The sequence below is a fragment of the Garra rufa genome, chromosome 17, assembly GCF_049309525.1.
Source record: "Garra rufa chromosome 17, GarRuf1.0, whole genome shotgun sequence".
NCBI lineage: Eukaryota > Metazoa > Chordata > Actinopteri > Cypriniformes > Cyprinidae > Garra > Garra rufa.
This window is the reverse complement of record NC_133377.1, coordinates 11,192,846-11,216,769: the sequence shown is the minus strand read 5'-3', so window position 1 is coordinate 11,216,769 and position 23,924 is coordinate 11,192,846. Positions and strand designations below refer to the sequence as shown.

Below are 23,924 nucleotides of genomic sequence, written 5' to 3'. Positions count from 1 at the left end.
AGTGTGGCCACAATTGAACAAAAACTAAGGGAACTAATTAGTGCAATATAGTCACAATTTAACTAAAATGAAGGAACAAGTTTGTGCAATATGGCCATGATTTAACTAAAACTAAAGGAACTAATTAGTGCAATATAGACACAATTTATCGAAAACCAAGAGAACTAATAAGTGGAATGTGGCCACAGTTGAACCAAATTAAGTGAACAAATCTGTTCAACATGTCTGTGAATGAACTAAATTGAGGGAAGTAATTAGAGCAACATGGCCATGATTTACAATAAAAGGATATAACAGTACATCAGTAAATTACCAAATACCATCAAGATTAAGAAAAAACCATACGATAAAAGTGAGTCTTAAGAAGACACTTAAAAGAGGCACTTACAGTGCTTGTCTGTCTAAGATCCTTGGGTAGGTAATTTCACAGCTTAGGGGCACGGACAGCGCGGTCACCTTTAATAACAAGTCAAGATTTTGGAACCAATAATAGAGTGAAATGTGGCCATGATTAAACTAAAAAGAGGAAATTAATTAGCGCAAAGTAACCACGATTGAACTAAAATGGCAAAAATCGACTAATCGTGTATTTCAACTGTTTACAGCAAAAGTCAGTGGATTTGAAATAAGCTAAATTAAAAAATATATTTTTAGAAATAAGAAAATATCAAACTGGCATCTGAAAACAAAAGATCTTTGTCTCAGTTATCACTTATTTAAGAAATATTATGCAAAATAAAATTAGAAATTTTATGCAAACAAAATAGCTGGACACCACTTACATGTGATATGATGAGCTTATGTAAAAACAATGTCTTTATTGATTGGCTTTTGAGATGTGGGCGTTGCACTCAAAAGTGGATTCAGATGAATGGCAAAAAAAAAAAAAAAAACATATACATGGATGAATCGTTCACACCAAGACCTAAAATGTGCATTAGAAAGTAGATGAATAGGTGATTTTTCATTTTATTTCAACTATGACAGTAATTCAGCTGTATTTAGCATGCAGTGAGCTAGTATTTCATCCTGAACACACTTCCTCCTTCTCTCTTATCAGTTGTTCCACGAACTCCTCTCACATTTATCATATGACCATTTCACACTCCATAATAAGCAGCATCATACCTCACCATACTGGCGCTGAAAATGGAGCAAATGCATTTATAAACCAGTATTTTTAGTTGCTATCAAATTAACTTCCTCTATACCACTGTGCCTTTGAGAATTCTCACTGTTTGGCTTGGTTCGTATGTTGTACGCGCAGATTGCTCCCTCGGATATCCTCAGGCTTGCTGTTTTTCCCCTGACTCTCACCCTGTTTTCAGGAAATCGCCCGGCCTACTGCTTAAAAGCCACGGGGCAGCATCTGTCCTCTCAGAACTGATTTTACCCCAGTGATATTGCTATTCCACAGCCATGTGGCTGTGCACATGTTTGACTGTGAGTGTGAATAAATGTGCGTGTTTTTGGAAATGTGTTAGCAAATAATGTGTGCTTGCATGTATTATGCAGTGTTGTTTTCTACTTGACTGAGGTGAACACGTGTCTATGTGCGTGGGTTTGACTGTTTGTGTGGCACATCTGCGTTTGCTAATCCGGTCCACAGAACTGTATGAACTCAAGGCTTTGGTTTTGTACCTGGCCAGCACACACAATATTAGCTCTCAGGCATTTCACACTTTACGTAACCAACAAATCATAGTTAATAGCTGTTTATTGTTTCTGTTTTCTTGCCACCATTTCTTGGAATGGTATTCTTGGTATTCATGGTCTAGTTTGTTGAAGAGAACAGAATTGCAATCTGAATTAAATTCAGGATGCACTTTGTCCCCTTTTTTATTGTATTTAGTGCATTTGAATAAGTTTGGCATAAAAGTGGAGTTACATCATGTCCTCCTCAACCCTCCCCACCACATTTCCTGTCCTGTGTCTATGAAGTGGCGAAAAGGCCAAAGCAGAATGTGTCTAATTATCTTTTTTAAGACCTTTCTTTCTGAAGTAGCCGTCTGAAGCATTTGGTTCATGTCATGCTGTTCAGATAATGGTGCAGGTCTAGGTACCTCCATGCTGTGTGAGTCATCTGTATTTGTCTGAGTTGAGTCATGTATGAAGGACTGTTCACTGAGTGCTTTAACCACTGAGTCAGTCAATTAATGTAATTACCCTTTCTATGTCAAGTCTTCTTCTGATTTCTCCTTTCTCTTTCCTCTCAGGTACTCAGTTGAGGGCTTTCTTGATAAGAACAAGGACCCGCTTTTCCAGGATTTCAAGCGACTGATGTACAACAGGTAGTAATTTGGAGATTTCAACATTTCAACAAAAATTATATTCTGTTATATTTTTTCACCCTCATGTCTTTCAAAATCTGGACAAAAATGCACCAAAAAATAGTCTATATTATGACTCTGAATCCACACCGTGGCTTAATGTAACAAATAGGCCAACAAATAGGCCCTTGGCAGTATAGTAGTTGTCATATCTCATTCACACTTGTAGCATCAATGATGATAAAAGCCATTGATATTTGCATGTTTTGTAACAGATCACAGTCCTTTGTAATGATATAAGATTGTATGAATGAATGATATCCTTGATCACTCATAATAATGAAAAAAAAAAGTTGTGTTAAGCTGTTTCTTTAAAGACTGGCGGAAATGCAAAGCTTCAATTTTCTAGGCTGATAAGATTAGGAACTACACTTCCATTCCGGCGTAATAGTCAAGGAAGTTTGCTGCCGTAATAAGGCTGAAGCAGGAGCAGTAATACCACGCAGCACATGTGCAAATGCTAAACTAGCTGGGAACTCATTTCTGATAATACTCCGCCTGCTTCGGCCATATTACGGCAGCAAACTTCCTTGACTATTACGCCGGAATGGGAGTGTAGTTCCTAATCTTATCAGCCTAGAAACTCGCAGCTTTGCATTTCCACCGGTCTTAGTACACGATATAACTACAGAAGAGTCAAGTTTTAAATAGGACAAATATGGAAACTCGTTGGTCATTTTTGAACGTGATGCTATTGGTCTAATAGGATTCAATGATCTATGCTAAGCTATGCTAAAAGTGATATCGTCAGAACAGGAGAACGGCTGAATGGATTTCAAAACGGTAAAACTCAACTTATTAACTCGGGGGGAGTTGGAAAATGAAGTTCCAAAAAAAGTGGTGTTCCTTTAAGACTTGTATGGCTTAATATGATGTAAATAATGTCTCTTGCTAAAAATCTAGAGTAGAAAACCCATGAAATATTACATTATTTAAAAAATCCACATCGCTGAATGCGTATTTTGGACTATGGGGGGGCGCAAAAATTTCTATGACGTGAAATGATTGCTACCTGTTGCTATTTTTACAGCAACATAGAGGTCTGCATTCCTGTGGCTCCTGACCCAACCAGATTTCTTGCGATGCGGGAATAAATTTTCGGTAAATAAAATGCAGTAGCGGTCGGTAACTCTGGTGTAATTTGAACGGGAGCGGGCGGTAACAATATCCCAACATCCTTTCTGACCAGCATATCTGCGCTTTACACATTCTTTTCGAGTACCTGTACGGCCTGCACTCAGGACTGTTATGCACGCTCTGCACGCATGGACCAGTGCTTTCTGCGACAGCACGATCACTTACATGGATCACTTTAGTGGAAACTATTTAAAACATGCCGTTATTTTTTGGTCAAAAAGGTAACAGTAATACATCATTCGGAACTGTAAATGGTATACTTTTATCTGTGTGCTCTCACAATATCAATAAAATGTTGTGCTTTTATAAAATGAAGAAAACAAACATTTTCTGCTTCCTGCAGTCTCAAAAATAAACCAAAACTTAGCAAATACATGCAACACATACATAATAAATATATATGTTGAATGCTTTAAGTTACTACTAAATGGAATGAAACAAATCGAAAACAAAAACTTTCATTATGTAGCTAATCCCTAAAGATGCATTTCTCTCTAAAGGTGCGTCCAATGAGGAGATGGATGAGGAGGATAATTTCATCCCTGCAACACAGACTTTAGCCTATTGCGTGCTCTTATACACAGAACCCTTCTAGCTGTGCAGAAGGCGTGCTCAATGCTGCTGCTGCTGACAGGGCCATCCGAGCCGCTCTTGACAGTCATGGTAGCCTGGTCTCGTGTTTTCACCCGTGCAGCTATTTTTTTAATCACCATTCATGGATATAAAAAAATAGAGATAAAAATAAAAAGAAGTCTAAAACAGGCCCGATGCCCGGCCCGCATCTGATCTCTGACGGGCTAAAATCCAGGGCTATAACACATCTTAAAAATGGGACATGGAAATGTAATAGATCTACCGAAGAAAAAAAAAAAACGTCTAGGTTACGTAGGTAACCCTCGTTCCCTGAAGGAGGGAACGGAGACGTTACATTGGGATCTTGCTTGAGAGACCAATCATCTCTGAGCCGTATTCAAAAGGCCAATGAAAATTGGCGAGTGGAACGTGTGTGCCGGCCACGCCCCCGTACATACGGGTATATAAGATGGCGGCGCGCACCACTCAGTCAGGTTTTTGCTGAAGAGTCGTATCGAGCCGGCGTCAGGGCGACGTAGGACGTGGCAGGGGAATGTAACGTCTCCGTTCCCTCCTTCAGGGAACGAGGGTTACCTACGTAACCTAGACGTTCCCCTTCAGTCGAATCACTTCGACGTTACATCGGGAACTTAGACCCATGGAACAGGCCACGGCCCTGACGCCGCGTTACGCCCTACGCCACGTGCAGACAGGCGGACGTGTCCGCAGGCGGGTAGGAACGTAACCTTCCCAACGCCCTGGGGCCCAATGGGGGGACCCGCAGGGATGCCAGACGTACTGAAGCAGGGGTTGGGGGGGCGGAGCACATGAGATATATCACATGTGGAAAGAGAATAATTCTATGTATCCATAGGACATTAGGGATACACGAGGGAAACCACGGCCTTCTGGCTGACCGAGGGAATACTGAGACATGTTGCCACAACCTTGCGGGGCGAAGGAGACCCGGCAGGAGCACAGTCAGTACCTACTCCACACTAGGCTGACTGCGGGGCATGGAGGACCCAGGTTCGCTATGGAGGGAACAGCTGGGGAATGGCGCACGGATCCCAGAGGAATGGCGCAGCAAGCCGGCACCAGCCGGTCTCCCGTTACCTGACTATGTTAAAACACGGGAGGACACGGCCTCTATGCGGAGGTTGTAAAACCTGGCGAAGGTATTAGGTGTCGCCCAACCCGCAGCTCTGCAGATGTCTGTTAGAGAGGCGCCATGAGCCAACGCGTAGGACGAGGCGACACTCCTTGTGGAGTGGGCTCGAAGTAGTGTTAATTTCGTCAGACGAGACGAGACGAAATATGTTCGTCAACGACCTTTTTTTTCATGACTAAGACGAGACGATGACAAGACTGCACGACTGTCCAAAAACGCTGACTAAGACTAAATTAACATGCCTTATTGTTGACGAAAAAAGATGAGACGAAAATGTTTTGCATAAAATAAAAACTAAGATAAAATCTCTCTTCATTTTCGTCTACAATCGTCTCTGCTTTTTCATCAGCTGTTACGGCTTTAAAATATTCAAACTGGCTGGCGCTGAGCCAGAGACGGACGAGCTCTGCTCTTGTCATATAATCACAACTATGCAGTGTTTTTAACCACATAACGCTTATTTTAGGTTTCAGACATTTAAATACACATAAGTACTAGTAAAAGGAGACATTTAGAGTTTGTAAAATACACATAGGTCTATGGAAGCAGCAAATAACAATCTATTCAAATATAATTTGCCGATGTGTTTTATTCATATCACATACACATAGGCTAAGTAACTAAAAAGTTCACTCTATTCCTCTTCTAGTTCACCAGCCACCTACTTGCATGTATTTCGGGAGAAACGGATGAATGTATATGTGCTGTAAATACGGCTGACAGGACTCTCTGAACAGCAGCGCGAACAAACATGGCCGCGCCCATCTCACGTTACAGATTACGATCCAGATCATTTATATAGGGTTTTAAACGACGAAACATACTAATTCACACATATTTGTGAATCGGAATATTAGATAGTTCATGGCATGGTAAGCAAGTGTGTGAGTATTCTGGATAAAAAAGGAAAAACGAAATAAAGGCGATCTATCTGTCATACAGTGTTATTGTGTCTGTGTTGTGTCACGTGACAAGCTTGATGCGTCGCCATGGAAACAATAAGGACGAACGTTCTAAAATAAAGGTCGCTTAAAAAAAATCACTCTCAGGGGTCCGCTAGAATATTTTAAACTCACCACTGAAAGGGTTAATCATTTGTGAATGTGTCTCCTAAATCAGAAATTGAAAACCAGACACGTTTAACATTTGCATTCAACAAAAATCATTCAACAAGTGTATTTTGTCAGGTAATTATGACATCTAACCAATGTTTGAGATATGTGAAACACTTTTTTTACTGAAATGTGTATCAGTAATAATCTCAGTAATAATGTGTTATTTTTAAAAAAGACTACAATTTTTTGACTAAACCTAGACTAAAATATATTGAGTTCTTTTTTGACTAAAACTAGACTAAAATTAAAAGACTTTTAGTCGACTAAAACTTGACTAAGATACCTTGAGTTTTCTTTTGACTAAAACTAGTCTAAAATGACGAGACTTTTAGTCGACTAAAACTTGACTAACAAAAAAAGATATGTGAATGACTAAATATGACTAAAACTAACAAGGAAATTTGGCACAAGACTGAGACTAAGACTAAATTAAAAATAGGTGACGAAATTAACACTAGCTCGAAGTCCTAAGGGGCATGGCTCTCCCTGATACAAGTTAGATAGGGAGATGGCCTCAACCACCCAGTGGGCCAACCTCTGTTTAACCCTCTGGGGCCTGAGGTGTTTTGGGGCCCTGAAGAAGTTTTGACATGCCCTGACATTTGTGCTTTTTTCAGTATCTTAAAAACATATGAATGGTTAAAGTCAGATTACATTGTAATCAGCACATATTGGGCTACAATAATATGCAAGCAACATTAATGTGCATGTTTGTGTTTTTGAGAAAACTATGTTTATGCGTGGTTATTGGAAATCTAAAGTTTTGAAGTCACTGAAATAAGGCCATGAAGCACATGCAGGACATTTCTTTACAAGACTTTAGATAATTGGATGTCGTAGGCTAGAATTTTTTCAACCAAATGATGTGAAAATCATCTCGTTCACTCGTTCAGAGAAAACAATATATTGATTTAAATTTTATAAAACATGTTTTGTGATCGAAAGGGATTATTCATAGGTGTGGCAATGGCCCATGAATATTTAGCAATTCACACCTGAAAGACAAAAGGGCCCTCCCTAATGGCCCCATCAATGATGACTGAAACAATGTGAGAAGATTCAGAGAATGGAGTTTTAGATTATTTTTATTTTATTTACTATCACTGTATAACCAAAACATACATAATGAAGGTCCAAGACACATTATTGAGCTCCCTCATCTTACCACACAGATGTGCACAGACTTTGTGGCATTTCTGAAAACTTCTTCTGAATTCTGTTCAACAAATGAAACAAATCTTACCTGCTATTTTGTGTGCCCTTAAAAAAATACAAAAAAAGTCAAAAACTTGTTTTACACTAGAATATCAGTGTAGTTGAACATCTCAAGTTTCTAGTGTTCTCAGAGGAAAACCGTTTGAAGGGACTCATGGGAAAGAGGGCAGGATTCATCTTTTGAGCAGGTTTGAGATCACTACAAAAACAAAACAAACCAAAAATCATATCAGGATCATCTGTCAGAATACAGTCTATACTCTAGAATTTGTACTAATGTAAAAAAAAGGACATGTAATATCTAAGAAACTAATAATTATCGTTTAGCACTATATTACTAATAAACGTGATGTAAACACACATTCAGTGTAAGCACTCATATTACTTTTACACTGTTATACAATAAAATAAATAAATAAAGTATGATTCTACATTCATAAAGATATCGTCATAAATGCATCTCACAGTCATAATCACATCGTTTTTCTAGAACATTATAAATATCCTGCCATTGTAAGAGATGCAATGCAATCAAACGTACTTCATAATGTTTCATTTGATAAAGTCAGGAATTTTAGTTTGGAATAAGTCTAACTAGTAAAATGTGTACATGTTTTGTCAAAGTAAATAACAGCGAAAGCTAGTAGGAAAATGAAAGTAAGACTTACTCATGTAAATGTCTCCTCCTGCTGGGTTTGCGTCGCATCGCGTCCTTCTTAGGATTGAGGTAGATATAAATCTTATTCCTCACAGCATATCTTCATTCAGTAACAAACTGTAACCAAGATGAACTTGAAGTCATGTTGCTTTGTTGCGGTGATGTGGGAGTTTCCTCGCGTACAGATACTCCGGTCCTTGCCGTGCTTGTAGCACATGGCTAATTTGCATGGCAAAAGATTTTGCGATAGTGGGCGCGGTCACATTAGAGATAATTAGTTGGAACTGGATAGACTAGACATCTCCTTGGTTTCATATAGATTAATTTATCACAGATTATTTGTTTTTGATAAAACTTACTTCGTTTAAAAGCATAAATCTCAAGCTTTCAGTAGATACCACTTTTATGTTTGTGTGCTAAATATTCACCGTGTTTGAATGATATAAGTGACGCATTTCTAAAAGCAGTTCACGGAGACAGAGAAAACAGAAATCACCCTGTTTGTTTTCTTTATTCTAAATAAAAAAACACAACTTTCTGCTGTTCTTTTGAGTGTGCCCAAATAAAAGTGCAAGCTTTACAGTTTCCATTGATGTATATCTCTAATGTGTATGACTTAAACCGACAGAGCATTTTTAGTGTCTTTTGCGCTGATCTTAAAAAAAGTAGGTTGGTCACGCCGGCGTGACCGTCGGCCCCAGGGGGTTAAAGACAGCATTCCCTTTCTGCTGACCTCCAAAACAAACAAAGAGCTGCTGGCTGCGTCTAAAGGGCCGAGTGCGGTCTATGTATAAACTCAGAGCGCGAACCGGGCACGGTAGCGCAGCGGTTGGGTCTGCCTCCTCCAGGGGCAGAGCTTGCAGGTTCACCACCTGATCGCGGAAAGGCGTGGTGGGAACCTTGGGCACATAACTGGGCCGGGGTCTCAGGATAACGTGAGAATCGCCGGGCCCAAACTCTAGGCAAGTTTCGTCGACAGAGAAAGCTTGTAGGTCCCCTACCCTCTTGATGGAGGCCAAGGCCGTCAGGAGTGCTGTCTTAAGTGACAGATATTTCAGATCAACTGAGGCGAGAGGCTCAAATGGGGCGTCCCGTAGGCCATGGAGGGCGACGGAGAGGTCCCAAGAGGGTATTAGGTGCGGTCTGGGAAGATTGAGTCTCCTGGCACCTCTGAGGAACCTCACGACCAGTGGGTGCTTACCTAGGGATGTTCCATCCACTGCATCGTGATATGCCGCGATGGCTGCGATGTACACTTTGAGAGTCGAAGGGGACAGCCTGCGCTCCAACTTCTCTTGCAGGAAGGAAAGCACAACTGCAATCGAGCATCTCTGGGGGTCCTCTGCTCGAGAGGAACACCAGTCGACGAACAGACCCCACCTCAGTGCATAGGCCTGCCTTGTAGAGGGGGCCCTGGACTGAGTGATCGTGTTAATCACGGCCTGTGGGAGGCCAGCGAGGTCCGAGGCGTCCCGTCCAGGAGCCAGATGTGCAGGTTCCATAGATCGGGACGCGGGTGCCAAATTGTGCCCATCCCCTGAGAAAGAAGATCCTTCCTCAAGGGGATTTTCCAGGGAGGGGCTGCCGCGAGGGAAATAAGTTCTGGAAACCAGATCTTGCACAGAGTCTGTGCAAGGGGGCTTACTGGGGGAAAGGCGTACTTGGGCCCCGGAGGCCAGCTGTGTGCCAGTGCATCCCTGCCGAGGGGGGCCTGGGAGAGGGAATAAAACAGCTGGCAGTGGGAGGATTCGGGGGAGGCAAACAGGTCTATCTGGGCCTCCCCGAAATGGCTCCAAATCAACTGGACTGTCTTGGGGTGGAGTCGCCATTCTCCAGGGTGGGTGGACTGCCATGAGAGCTGATCGGCTGCACGGTTGAGTTCCCCCGGAATGTGAATGGCACGTAGCGATTTCAGCCACGTTTGACTCCAAAGGAGCAGATGGCGGGCGAGTTGAGACATGCGACGGGAGCGAAGACCACCCTGGCAGTTGATGTAAGCCACGGTCGCAGTGCTGTCGGTACGAACAAGCACGTCTTTCTGACGCAACACCGGTCGGAAGCGGCGAAGGGCCAGAAACACTGCAAACAATTCGAGGCAATTGATATGCCACTGCAGTCGAGGTCCTGTCCAGGAGCCCTATGCTACTTGACCGTTGCATACAGCACCCCAACCCGTGGTGGAGGCATCCGTGTAGACCACGGTATGCCTGGACACCTGTCCCAGGGGCACCCCTGCCCGTAGGAAAGCAGGGTCGGACCACGGGCTGAATAGGCGGCGACACTGCGGGGAAACGCCAATCCATAGTGTGCCACGGTGCCATGCCCATCTCTGGACTTGATCGTGTAATCAGCGCTGAAGCGGTCTCATATGAAGCAAGCCCAGCGGCGTAACCGCGGCTGCAGCTGCCATATGCCCCAGGAACCTCTGAAATGTTTTGAGAGGAACCGCTGTTTTGTGTCTGATTATTTCCAGACACTTCAGCACCGATGACGCGCGCTCGTTGGTGAGACGGCTGTCATTTCGACAGAGTCCATCTCCACACCGAGAATAGAGATCCTCTGCACTGGGGAGAGTTTGCTCTTCTCTCGGTTGACCTGAAGGCCCAACGGCTGAGGTGCTGGAGCACCAGGTGAGAAGGGACCTGAGAAGGGACCGATTCAGTGCTCTGAGATCCAGGATGGGTCTTAACCCAACGCTCTTTTTGGGCACGATGAAGTAGGGACTGTAGAACCCTGACTTCATCTTGGCTGGAGTGACAGGCTCGATTGCATCCTTCACCACTAGGACTGCAAACTCCGCATGCAGGACAGCGGCATGTGTATCTGATTTAACAGTAGTGTGAAGGACGCCTCTGTACCTGGGGGGACGCCTGGCAAACTGAATCGCATAGCCGAGACGTACCGTCCGTATCAACCACTGCGAGGGGCTGGGAAGCTGAAGCCAGGCTCTCAGCCGAGTCGACAGGGTTATCAAGGGAACGTTGACCGACGTGATCACGGTGGGGCAGCCTAGGGGGGGAAGGGGAAGGGGACTGATCCCAGAAGGATGAACGTCCTGGAGAAAAGTCTGACTGCATTGAGCAGCGCTTACCTTCTTCCCCGGTTCCCGCGCTGGCGACATCCAGCTCCGAGTAGTGGAAACACTGCTCAGGAAGGAAACCCAGGGCCGGAGCCCCGGAGGTGAGAAATTCGGCTCTTTTTGTGATTTTGTGGGTACCGCCGGCCCGTGGGCCGACGGCGATGTTATATGAGTGCACAGCAACTCCCGGTCGTCCATCGGGAGTGGGGACGCAGATGTCCTCGTCCCCAAAAGAACATATTCCTTCACCTCCGGGGTGCCCGTCTCAGGGACGCTTCGTAGCTCGCCTGCGGGTGTTCTTCGCAGGACCCTGAGAAGCGGGCAGTGCCCCTCTCCCACGGGAAGCTCGACGTCGGGCTGAGAGTCTCGCTTCGTGGATCTCAGCAGGAGACGGAGCTGGAATTGGTTGAGGAGCCGTGGGGGGGCGCCCTCGGCGACGAGCAGGCGGAGGCTGGGGCCCCGGCGGCGGAAGGGTTGATCTTACTTCGCGGCGGGGCAAGATGTGTTTTATGGCCTCCGTCTGCTTCTGGACCGTGGAGAACTGCTGAGCGAAATCCTCCACAGTGTCGCCGAATAGGCCGCCCTGGGAGACAGGAGAAGTCGAGAAAGCGAGCTTTGTCGGCCTCTGCCATCTGAGCCAGGGTCAGCCATAGTTCCTGGACCACGCAGGTGGACATCACCTGACCAAGGGAACGCGCCGTGACCTTCGTGGCCCGGAGGGCGAAGTCGGTGGCGGCGCGGAGTTCCTCAAATGTCCCTTGATCCGGACCACTCTCGTGCAGGTGTTTAGGAGCCTGCGCCTGGTACACCTGAAGCGTCGCCATGGCATGCAGGGTGGTGGCAGCGTGCCAGGCGGCGTGAAAAGCCCGCTTCATAAGGCCGGAGGAGAGCTTACACGCTCGGGAAGGGAGACGCGGACGACCCCGCCAGGTGGCAGCGCCGAGGGGGCAAAGGTGCACCGCCACAGCGCGCTCAACCTGGGGGATCGCCACGTACTCCTTGGCTGCCCCGCCATCGAGAGTGGCGAGGGGAGAGGAGCTGGAGCGCGCTCTAAATGAAAATGGAGCGCGCCACGATTTTGTCAGCTCCTCATGCACCTCTGGGAAGAAAGAAACCGGGGGAGAGCGCGGCGGTGCCGCCTCCCCAGGAACCAGTCATCCAGCCTAGAGGGATCGGCCGGAGGCTCACTGGGAACCTCAGCGAGCGGCGGGACTTCAGCGTGGCCATGGACATGCTCTCACAGTGCGGGCATGATCCATCCGTGAACGCTGCCTGAGCGTGCTCAAAGCCCAGGCACGTGAGGCAGCGTTCATGTCCATCTGCAGGAGTGAGGAAACTACCACATCCAGAAACGCACGGCCGAAGAGCCATTCTGAAAAGAACGTCTAATCGGCCGCGAGAAATTGCTCTTTTGTGACCCCTGGATTGCCCAGGGAGGAACCGCGGGGCAGTGTGCAATCGCCGGGGCTGCTCGCTGGAAAGCAATAGGCTTTTGAAGCCGTGAAAACGACTGCCCGCAGGGACCGCGCCGGTGGCCGCCAAAAAAGCTCTTTTAGAATCACTCTCTTAGGTTCTTGGCAGCACACCGGCGGGAGAGAGAGCATAAACTCCGGAACTCTTTGTCTTCTTTAGAGGCTCGACGCATCGGCTCTGAAGCAAAAGTCTGACTGAGTGGTGCGCGCCGCCATCTTATATACCCGTATGTACGGGGGCGTGGCCGGCACGCACGTTACACTCGCCAATTTTCATTGGCCTTTTGAATAAGGCTCAGAGATGATTGGTCTCTCAAGCAAGATCCCAATGTAACGTCGAAGTGATTCGACTGAAGAGGAAAAACATTTTATATCCTCTGTATTGTTTCCTAATGGTTAAATGTGAGATTCTAGAAATTAGATCTAAATTTAGTGGGAACGGTTGGATCGGTAAGAAAATTATTCTAAGCGAGCAGTGGGTAACCAACAAGTGAATATATAGCGGGAGCGGGTAGATGTGGAATAAAACCTCACTGGAGCGGGACTGAAAAAGCTGTCCCACACAGACCTTTACTGCAACGCAACTTGGAAAATACAATACTGATACAATGACCACAGCTACTGAAAGAGCTTACAGGTGTCGATGGCTATAAGTGTAGGCTTAAACCAAATGCTGTACCATAGATTTTCCAGTCTAAACGCCCCCAGACATCGAGTGAAATTCGAGCTGAAAAGCTCCTTCAGTGGCTGCGGTGTCATGACTAGCATCGGCATGTTTACATCCTGCCAGGATGGCATCTCACATTTCTTGTCTCTGCCATTTGTTCTTTCAGTGGCTGTGGTCTACTAAAAGCCTCAGGCGTCAGGGCTAAAGTGGAGAGAACAAAGACGATGGTCTTTAGGAAGTTTTATTCATTCACAAGCATCTTTCCTAGCGATAAGAAGAGGAGAAAAAATGGGTTGGCAGCGAAGACTTATATTGCTTCTTTTGTTGCCCTTTGACTGAAAATTACAACCAAAAGCTGCACAATGTGACATTGTATAAGTATTTTATTTTCCGGGTTGTGTTTGGTAAAAATAGTAACAGGTAGCGCCAGTATCTCACCGAGTGCAACCATTTCACATCATCAAAATAATAGCACCCCTCATAATCCAAAATATGTATAAAACAATGTGGATTTTACAAATAACATAAGTCTTTCATAGGTTTTCTATAACATATTTCTCTAAGGGACATCATTTACATTATATTAAGCCATACAAGTCTAAATACCTGGGGTTCCCTTCAGAATAATGCATGATTTCTTTATATGTTCAAGGACTTGTTAAAGTAGGGCACTTGTTTTTAATATTCATCTTTATATGCCTGTCTGCTCTGTTTTAATTTCTTTTCACTAGGATGTTCTTGCTTCTTTTTGCACTTTATATTTTTGTAAAGTGTTTATCACCCTCTTTTCTAATTTTTTCTTGTAGTTCTGACCCTGTCCTTAAAGAAATGTGGCCTGATGGGAAAATGAGCATTACAGAGGTGACCAAACGCCCTCTAACTGCAGCTACACTCTTCAAAAACTCTATTATTGCTCTAGTGGACAAACTGGCCTGTAAGGTAAGAAATGACATATTTAAATGTCATACAGTGACCCCAAAAACGTTCGGACACTTAAGCCACATTTAAATATGTAAAAATGTCATTGCATTGAATAAAATGTCAAACCAGATGGCAGCTTTTCTCCAAACTAATGTCAGAGTATTTTTAGTGGACGTACAGAGTTCAGAAAGGTGTCTCTAAATGTATAAAACCTCACTGTATTTAGATTTCACTTAACCTCTTCATTCATCTTTTTTTTATTGTAGTCCATGTCAATTAATTTTTTTGTGTGCGCAATCTTATCATATGATTTTGGTAAATTTATACAAACATCATTTTAAAATCTCACAAACTGGGGCCATTGTGGCACATTATATCTGCAGGAGCATATGTGTAGAATTTAATCTGGACTTAATCTACGCAACTACCCCTTTAATACTCTTTGCTGTAAAAAGATGAAATGGGGGTCTCTCAGAATAGCTCAGGTAATCTCTTATGTAGACGTGTTGAAAAATGTAATCTCTCTAATGGAGACTGTCTGCATTTGATAAAGCAGTTAACAGCAGAGGAACACCTGCTAAATCCTGCTTTAGTGTGGAATCATTGGCGGTCTCCTCTTTTCTCCTCTCTTCTCCTCTTCTCTCCTCTCCTATTAAAGAATCTGTGACATTTGGTGCTGTTATTTTGGGATGACCTAATGCATCCATGATCGTTTCTGTGTCTGCCGGGCTGCACGTGTGTGCGTGCACACGTGTGTGCGTGTGGTAAAGTGGGGCTGCATCCGGGGCAGCTTGTGCTTTTTTAGGTCACAGTAAAGGACTGGCTGCCCTCCCTCTGGTCCTGTGGGGACACCTGTACCTCATCTGACCGCTCAACCCCGTCCATCGTGACTTCACATGCTCTCTACACTGTAAAAAAAGAATATGTGTGGTTGTTACCTCAAAGAGCTTCTACCTGATATGAACCTCAAAATGACTTTTGTTCTTAATGTAGACAGCTTGAATTAGTCATTTAACAAGTTAATTTAGATGTTATCATGTGAAACACATTTTAGGTCACCTACTGTAACAATATCTCTGAATCACTTGAAAAATCAGTTCAATCCTTGTTGTTGAGACTGAATGCATTAATAGATGGATTTTGGATAGATGAATGCATGATGGATGGATCTATCTAGATAAATAGATTGGATGGATGGATGGATAATGGATAGATGGATGGATGTATTTTGAACAGATGAATGGATGTACTTTGAATAGATGGATGGATTTTGGATAGATGGATATATGACTGGATGGATGGATTTTGCATAGATTGATGCATGAATGGATGGATTTTAAATTAGATAGATAGGTGCATGGATGCATGGATTAATTTTGGATAGATGTATGAATGAATGTATTGTGAATAGATGTATAGACAGATTGATGGATTTTGAAAATATGGATGAATAATGCACAGATACAGTTTATGGATGGATGGATGGATTTTGAATAGATGGATGGATTTTGGATAGATGGATAAATAGATGAATTTTGAATAGATGGATGGATGGGTGAATGCATGAAATATTTTTATCCAAATTTTGGATGGGTGGATTTTGGGTAGATGGATGAATGTATTTTGAATAGATGGATGGATGGACAGATGAATGGATGGATGGATGGATGGATGGATTGTGAATAGATGGATGGATGGATTTTGAAGAGATGGATAAGTGGATGCATGGATTAATTTTGTGTGGATGGATTTTGGGTAGATGGATGGATGGATGAATTAATGTATTTTGAATAGATGGATTTTGGATAGATGGATGGATAAATGATGCACAGATACAGATGATGGATTGATGAATGTTTTTTTTGGATGGACGGGTGGATTTTGAAGAGATGGATGGGGGATGCATGGATTAATTTTGGATGGATGGATTTTGGGTAGATGGGTTGATGTATGAATTGTATTTTGAATAGATGGATGGATTTTGGATAGATGGATAAATGGATGCATGGATTAATTTTGGTGGATGGATTTTGGGTAGATGGATGGATAAATGATGCACAGATACAGTTTGATGGATTGATGAATGTATTTTGGATGGATGGATGGATTTTAAATGGATGGATTTTGAAGAGATTGATAAGTGGATGCATGGATTAATTTTGTGTGGATGGATTTTGGGTAGATGGATGGATAGATGAATTGTATTTTGAATAGATGGATGGATTTTGGATAGATGGATAAGTGGATGCATGGATTAATTTTGGTGGATGGATTTTGGGTAGATGGATGGATAAATGATGCACAGATACAGTTTGATGGATTGATGAATGTATTTTGGATGGATGGATGGATTTTAAATGGATGGATTTTGAAGAGATGGATGGGGGATGCATGGATTAATTTTGGATGGATGGATTTTGGGTGGATGGATGTATGAATTGTATTTTGAATAGATGGATGGATTTTGGATAGATGGATGGATAAATGATGCATAGATACAGTTGATGGATGGATGGATGGATGAATGGACTTTGGATAGATGGATAATGTATTTTGAATGTATGGATTTTAAGTAAATGGATGTATGGATGGATTTTAGATAGATGGATGAATGGATGTATTTTGAATGGATTAATTTTGGATGGATGGATATATGAATGAATGGATTTTGAATAGATGGATTGGTGGAATTTGTATAGATGGATGGGTTTTGGATAGATGGATGGATGGATGGATGGATGAATGATGGACAGATACATTGGATGGATGAATGATGGACAGATAAATTTGATGGATGGATGGATTTTGGATGTTTTTTGGATGGATGGATGAATGGATGATGGACAAATACGGTTGATGGATGATGATAGATGGATTTTAGATAGATAGATAGATAGATAGATAGATAGATAGATAGATAGATAGATGTTAAGAAAATGACATGAGGAGGCTCTTATTTGGAAGTTCAGTTGAGCAGAGAAAGGGAAGGGTGAGTTCTCAGTTCATGTGGAAAACTCATGTGGAGAGTTCTATGAATTGGCATAATCAGCGTAACACGGTGCAGTCTTGATGAAGTAAGCTTGACGCTTCCAGGAAAGGTCAGGGGAAAGAAGTCTTTGCAAATTGTGTAGCTTTTATATAATGATACATTCTATTATTTCTGAATTAGCTTTCTGTTATTATTAGTACAACTAACAGCTTGAACCATAACTATATAATTAATTATTGCCTTCATTAAATCTTTGTTATTGGCCACTAAGCCAACTTCTTGGTCAGTTGCAGTTCAGTAGTGTACCTTTGAGGCCTTCGGTAAATGCTTTAATTTAGCAGTTTCTGCAAATTATATAAGATTACATTTTTCATACAGGAGCCATACTATGTGCGTTGTATAAAGCCAAATGAGGTGAAATCTCCCCTGCTGTTTGATGACGGACGCTGCCAGCATCAAGTGGCGTACCTGGGACTGCTAGAGAATGTCCGTGTGCGTCGAGCTGGATTTGCCTACAGACAGCCGTATGCACGCTTTCTCCAGAGGTGAGAAGTCACACATACTGCTTTTCTATAGACTTAAAGTAGTACCAATTGGCATGTGCTATTTTAGTAGAAAAAAAATGCATTTTAGTCACTAGGCACCTACAATAAAAAGCAGGTGCTAAATGCACTGAAACATCTAACAAATGCATAAAGTGCAAAGAAATATATTTCTTTTTAAGAGTAATTGACCATATGCACAGAGCGTTCTTTAGAACTTCCACATAATGATAAGCAGCTCGTAAACTTCCACTGAAGCTCATTTTATATGTGCTATATATAGGTGGACACTCTTGAGACTCCTCTACTGCCTTGTTCTTATCAGAAAATGTGAAAAAAAAAAATTGTATCGTAAATTGTAAGTAATGATAGCGGCATGAACATTCAGTTACAACATATAATTTAAATGCCAAGCCTGGTAATCCCAGGAGAGTACCTGCATAGTTGTACATTTAAATGCTGACACCTAAACACTATTATAATGTGTTTAGACTAACATTAGCTAGCTAGTGATACTTCTCTTCAAGGAAATCTTAATCGTATTCTTGATAATCAGTAACTTGCCTTCATAGTCATGAACACATTTTTAAAGTCTTGTAATATTTTAAAGCCTTTATTATTTTTCAACTCTACAGCTGTGCAATAAAATTTACTTCAAATCTTCACTTTTCATTTATAAAGACTACATGGAAAAAAATGTCTTTTTAAGATGAAAATGACATGAAATTACCCATATAAACAGAAGATGGCAGCAGAGGATCAATCATTGGCTGCAGCTGCCATTTCAACTACCTAGTTTTTTCAAGACATCTTGCTTTTCGATTTATTATACAATTACTAGTATAATGAATTTTAGTACTTTTACCACATTGAAGTATATGGTATAGTAAGTGCAGAAGGTCATTAAAATAAATAAATAAGCTCAGACACAAACAGCCTATACGGGTGAATTATTTAAATACTTATATATATATATAGTTCGCTACAAATTAAAAAAGTTAAATATTAATGGTATAAGAATTAAATAATGCACTCAATATGAATCGATATGAATTTGAACATTTTTATATTAAAATTTATTTACCAACACAAACTGCTGTAGTTTTGTTATTCTGAATTTAGTCTGAATCATTTAATGCAGTTTCTTTTTGTTTAGTTTTTTTCCATCAGCTTGTAAGATGTTTCATTCAGTTATTAATGTCTATCATAGCACTGACTTGTGCATATTTAGCTGATTTAGACAAACAAAACTTTTCTTCGATTGTGAATGGATTATGTAGAGAAAACACGCAAAGTACACTCCTATTACAGCTTGTCTAAAACAAAAAAAGTAATTCGTACATATGGTCCATTTCTGACTGCTATCTTCATGCTCAGGTACAAGATGACCTGTGAATACACCTGGCCTAATCACCTGATGAGCTCTGACCAGGAGGCTGTGGAGGCCATCGTGAACCAGCACGGCTTTGAGGACGATGTCGCGTACGGCCACACCAAGCTATTCGTGCGAACCCCTCGCACGCTCTTCACGCTGGAGCAAGAGAGAGCCGCGCTCATCCCCATACTAGTGCTGTTCTTACAGAAGGTGACAGACACTCTCATTTCACTTTTCCCTCTCTATCCGTCAGTTTCCTGGGGCGTTTTAGGTCTCTGTCTATCAAGATTGTTTATTGTTATCCCTAAGACTGTACCACTGCTGCTTCCCGCCTTTCTCCTCCTCCTCGTCTTTCATTTCAACGTATTCTTGCTCTCTGTAGCTGTTTCACTTAATCATTCTTGACTTCCTCACTTTTTTAATGTGTTCAGAGGTGACATGACAGTGGAGTGGGATCATAACACCTAGACAGCAGCTCCCTCTGCACATCCACTTCAGTCTGTCTTTATAACCTCATACATTTGATCTTGCAGAGCAGAAATCTATATTTACATCCTCGTCTACATGCTTTATTGTTTATGGGAATCCATTCCTATTTAAAGCTGTATATATGTAAAGCAATGTTTATTTGCACTTATGAACATTATAAACCAATATTTATCTTTATGTGATGTACATGTTGATTTAAATCTGCTTTGAATGATTATAGTGGTTCATACATACGGATATGGGTGTAAATATAGATCTGCTAATTATTTCTAGGTTTTCCCACTCATTCATCCGGTGTGTAGGCTGTATGTGACTCTAATAACAGTAATTGTGATAATGATTATGATTGGTGGATTATTCTTGTTGCATTCAATTATTCATCTGCAGTGTGACTTGCCCTGATTTCACTTCTGTCCCACTTAATGCTGCCTGACTTAAACTAAAGGACAACTTAGTCAAAACTCAGCAGGGAAACTCAATCATGTACAGCAGATGAGACAACCCAGCAGCTGCCATGTTTCTGCCCATCTGATCGTCTCTCTCACTCATTTATTAACTGAATCGCTTCATTACTCACTCATTTATTAACTGAATCATTTTATCATTCACTTGTTTATGCATTGAATCATTTGATCATTCACTCATGTAATTATTAAATCATTCAATCATTTACTCACTCATTTATAAACTGAATCATTTCATTATTCACTCTCATTTATTCACTGAATCATTTAATTATTCACTTTCATTTATTCACTGAATCATTAATTGACATTTATTAACTGAATCGTTTTATCATTCACTCACTCATTTATTCACTGAATCATTCACTTATTCACTCACTCATTTATTCACCAAATCATTCTATCAGTCACTCATCCACTCACTGAATCATTCAATCCTTCACTCAATTATTCAGTGTATCATTCGATTGATCACAAACTTAGTCATCTATTAATTGAATCATCTGATCATTCACTCACTCATTTATTAATGAAATCTTTTATTTACTCACTCACTTGTTCATTCACTCATATTAACTAAATTATTAGATTATTCACTTATTCACTGAATCTTCTAATCACTCACTCATTCACTCACTCACTTGTTTATGCATTGAATCATTTCATCATTCACTCATTAATTACTGAATGATTCAATCATTTACTCACTCGTTTATTCACTGAATCATTCAGTCAGTCATTCACTCACTCGTTTATTCACTGAATCATTCAGTCAGTCATTCACTCACTCATTTATTAACTGAATCATTTCATTATTCACTAAATCATTCACTCCCTCATTTATTAACTTAATCATTTCATTATTCATTCTCATTTATTCACTGAATCATCCTCAGTCACTCATCCACTCACTGAATCATTCAATCCTTCACTCACTCAATTATTCAGTGTATCATCACTAACTCAGTTATTTATTCATTGAATTATCTGATCATTTACTGACTCAGCTATTCACCAAATCTTTTAATCATTTACTCACTCACTGAATCATTCGATCACTCACTTTTTTCACTGAATCATTTGATCCTTCACGCACACACTCAATTAATTAAAGAATTTGATCATTAACTCACTTATTCGCTTGATTATTCACTGAATAATTGGATCATTCACTCATTAATTTATTCACTAAATCATTTAATTACTCACTCATTTTTCACTAAATCAATCTATCAATCATTCACTCATTTATTCACTGAATTATCCAATAATTTATTCACTCACTTATTTACTGAATCATTTGATCCTTTACTCACTCAATTCACTTAATCATTCAATCTTTCACTTACTCAATTATTCACTAAACCATTTGATCATTCACTCACTCATTTATTAATTGAATCATTTAATGTTTCACTCACTCATTTATTCACCAAATCATTTGATCATTCATTCACTCACCCACTCAGGCCCTCACTTACTTATTCAGTGGAAACCAGATTTTTAAATTGTATACATATGTATGTATGTATGTGTGTGTGTATATATATATTAGGGGTGGGCATAGATTAATTTTTTTAATCTAGATTAATCTAGATTAAATCTTGGAATTAATCTAGATTAATCTAGATTAAAATGGCTAATTTGAATTCTGCTGAAGGCATTCAGAATATGTGCTACCCAAATAATGACTTAAAGTCTTTGAGAATGGATCATAAAGCTCATAAAGCTGTTCTATCATAATTTGTTGATGAAAATAAACTATGTTCAATTAGATGTACTTGTGTTTACTAACTAACTAACAATGAAATTATTTTTTCTACCTATTAGATTGTGTTTTTTTTAACGTCAACACCTACCCAACCCATTACATGTTACACCATACTTTTATTTTGACAGGTTGCCGTGAAATTTCTGTGTCATACAGTATGATATGATGCTAGTTTTCATAAAAATGAAACGGTAAAAGTGACACTCACAGCAGTTTGGGAGATAGAGTTTATCTGTTCATGTGAGATGAAAATGCCAAAAATTACCGGGAGCGTCACATGTGTTTCAGTATGCGTGTAGTAAAAGCGCGTCTCCACCATTCATAAATACAGCTAGGCAAACGGAACATACCGGATTCATATTAAAACGGTCTTTTTGCATTTCAGTTTTCACATACACTAGTCCATATCGCGATTTGAATTAAGTGACTGACCAACATTTGATTTATGAATCCAAAAAACGACGAATTTACGTGGCATTTCGCTATAGTAGATTCGGTTTTTATGAATGGAGGACGACGCGATCCCGTCTGTGTTTTGGCGGAGGAGACTTAAACGCGCGACCATATTCTATAGTCTTCGGTATACATCCGCGTTAAACTATCAAGGTGAAAGTCATCATAGCTTGCGTAGTTTAGACCCAGCTCCCAACCCAAATTTGAGAATAGATTAACGGTGATATTTTTTTTATCGCGCGATAAGAGTTTCACGTTAACGCAGCACGTTAACGCCGATAACGGCCCACCACTAATATATATATATATATATATATATATATATATATATATATATATATATACACACACACACATTTTTTCAAGGCAAAGACACATTACATTGATTAAAAATTAGATTAATTGTCAACGAATCTTGAAAAATGTCACTGTTTCCACAAAAATATTAAGCACAACTGTTTTCAACATTGATAATAATAAGAAATGTCTCTCAAGGTGCAAATCGGCATATTAGAATGATTTCTGAAGGATCATGTGACACTGAAGACTGCAGTAATGATGCTGAAATTTCAGCTTTGTCATCACAGAAATAAATTACATTTTAAAATATATCACAATATAAAAATGTTTTTTTTTTTTAATTGCATAAAGACTTCACACTATTACTGTTTTTACTGTATTTTTGGGCAGTTTAGCTTTTGCTAAACATATTTCACCATCCCCTTCACAGGGATTGTGTTGGCTGTCTTCAGAGGGTTTCTCTCACATTCATTCAACCTGTATTTGTGTTTTCCTGCAGGTTTGGAGAGGTGCATTAGCACGCATGCGATGTAGGAAAATAAGGGCGATCTATACCATAATGGCATATTATAAATGCTATAAGGTGAAGGCTCACTTCTGGGAAGTGGAGAGACGTTTCGCCAACGTTCGAAACATGATGGACTATGGGAAGAGTGTGGAGTGGCCGAGACCACCTGCAGCCCTGGTGCAATTCCACAGAATCACACAACACCTCTACCGCCGGTATTACCATGACTTCAATCTTCATGACCTTTTTATGTCTTTTTTTTATCATTTGGCCTTCCTCTCATGCTTTCACTGCCCCTCTCCTAGGTGGTGGGCTCGGCAGCTAATTAAAAACATCCCCCCATCTGACATGGCAGAGGTGAGGGCAAAAGTAGCTGCTCTGTCAGCTCTGAGCGGTGAGAGAGTGGACTGGGGCTACAGCCGTGCCTGGGAGAGAGACTACTTGGCCAATGTGAGTTTTTCATTAGTTTGCTCATTTAGATCTTTTACTTTGCATAGTATGCAGGATTTTTACATTGATTAAGCTTATTAAAGTTTTCAGTTTAATAAACCCTTAAGCCCAGTGGTATATGCATGAAATTTTGGCGGGCTTTAGGGACCAATTCACCCAAAAAAATAAAATAGTTAATATAATCCTATCATATCAGACCTTTCTTTTTCTTTTGTGAATAACAGATGTTCCACGTAACAAATGTG

At 41.0% G+C, this 23,924-nt stretch overlaps 1 protein-coding gene across 2 annotated transcripts in view; it reads left to right on the top strand.

Annotated features, from left to right (window-relative positions):
- myo1g (myosin IG) overlaps nucleotides 1-23,924 on the top strand; it is a 112,916-nt gene that overhangs the window by 25,387 nt on the left and 63,605 nt on the right. For both annotated transcript variants that reach the window (XM_073821578.1, XM_073821577.1), the window contains exons 13-18: nucleotides 2,217-2,291; nucleotides 14,224-14,356; nucleotides 17,706-17,872; nucleotides 19,247-19,454; nucleotides 23,221-23,444; nucleotides 23,535-23,679. In XM_073821578.1, coding sequence (XP_073677679.1) covers nucleotides 2,217-2,291; nucleotides 14,224-14,356; nucleotides 17,706-17,872; nucleotides 19,247-19,454; nucleotides 23,221-23,444; nucleotides 23,535-23,679 — 952 coding nt within the window. The remainder of the gene's footprint in view (nucleotides 1-2,216; nucleotides 2,292-14,223; nucleotides 14,357-17,705; nucleotides 17,873-19,246; nucleotides 19,455-23,220; nucleotides 23,445-23,534; nucleotides 23,680-23,924) is intronic.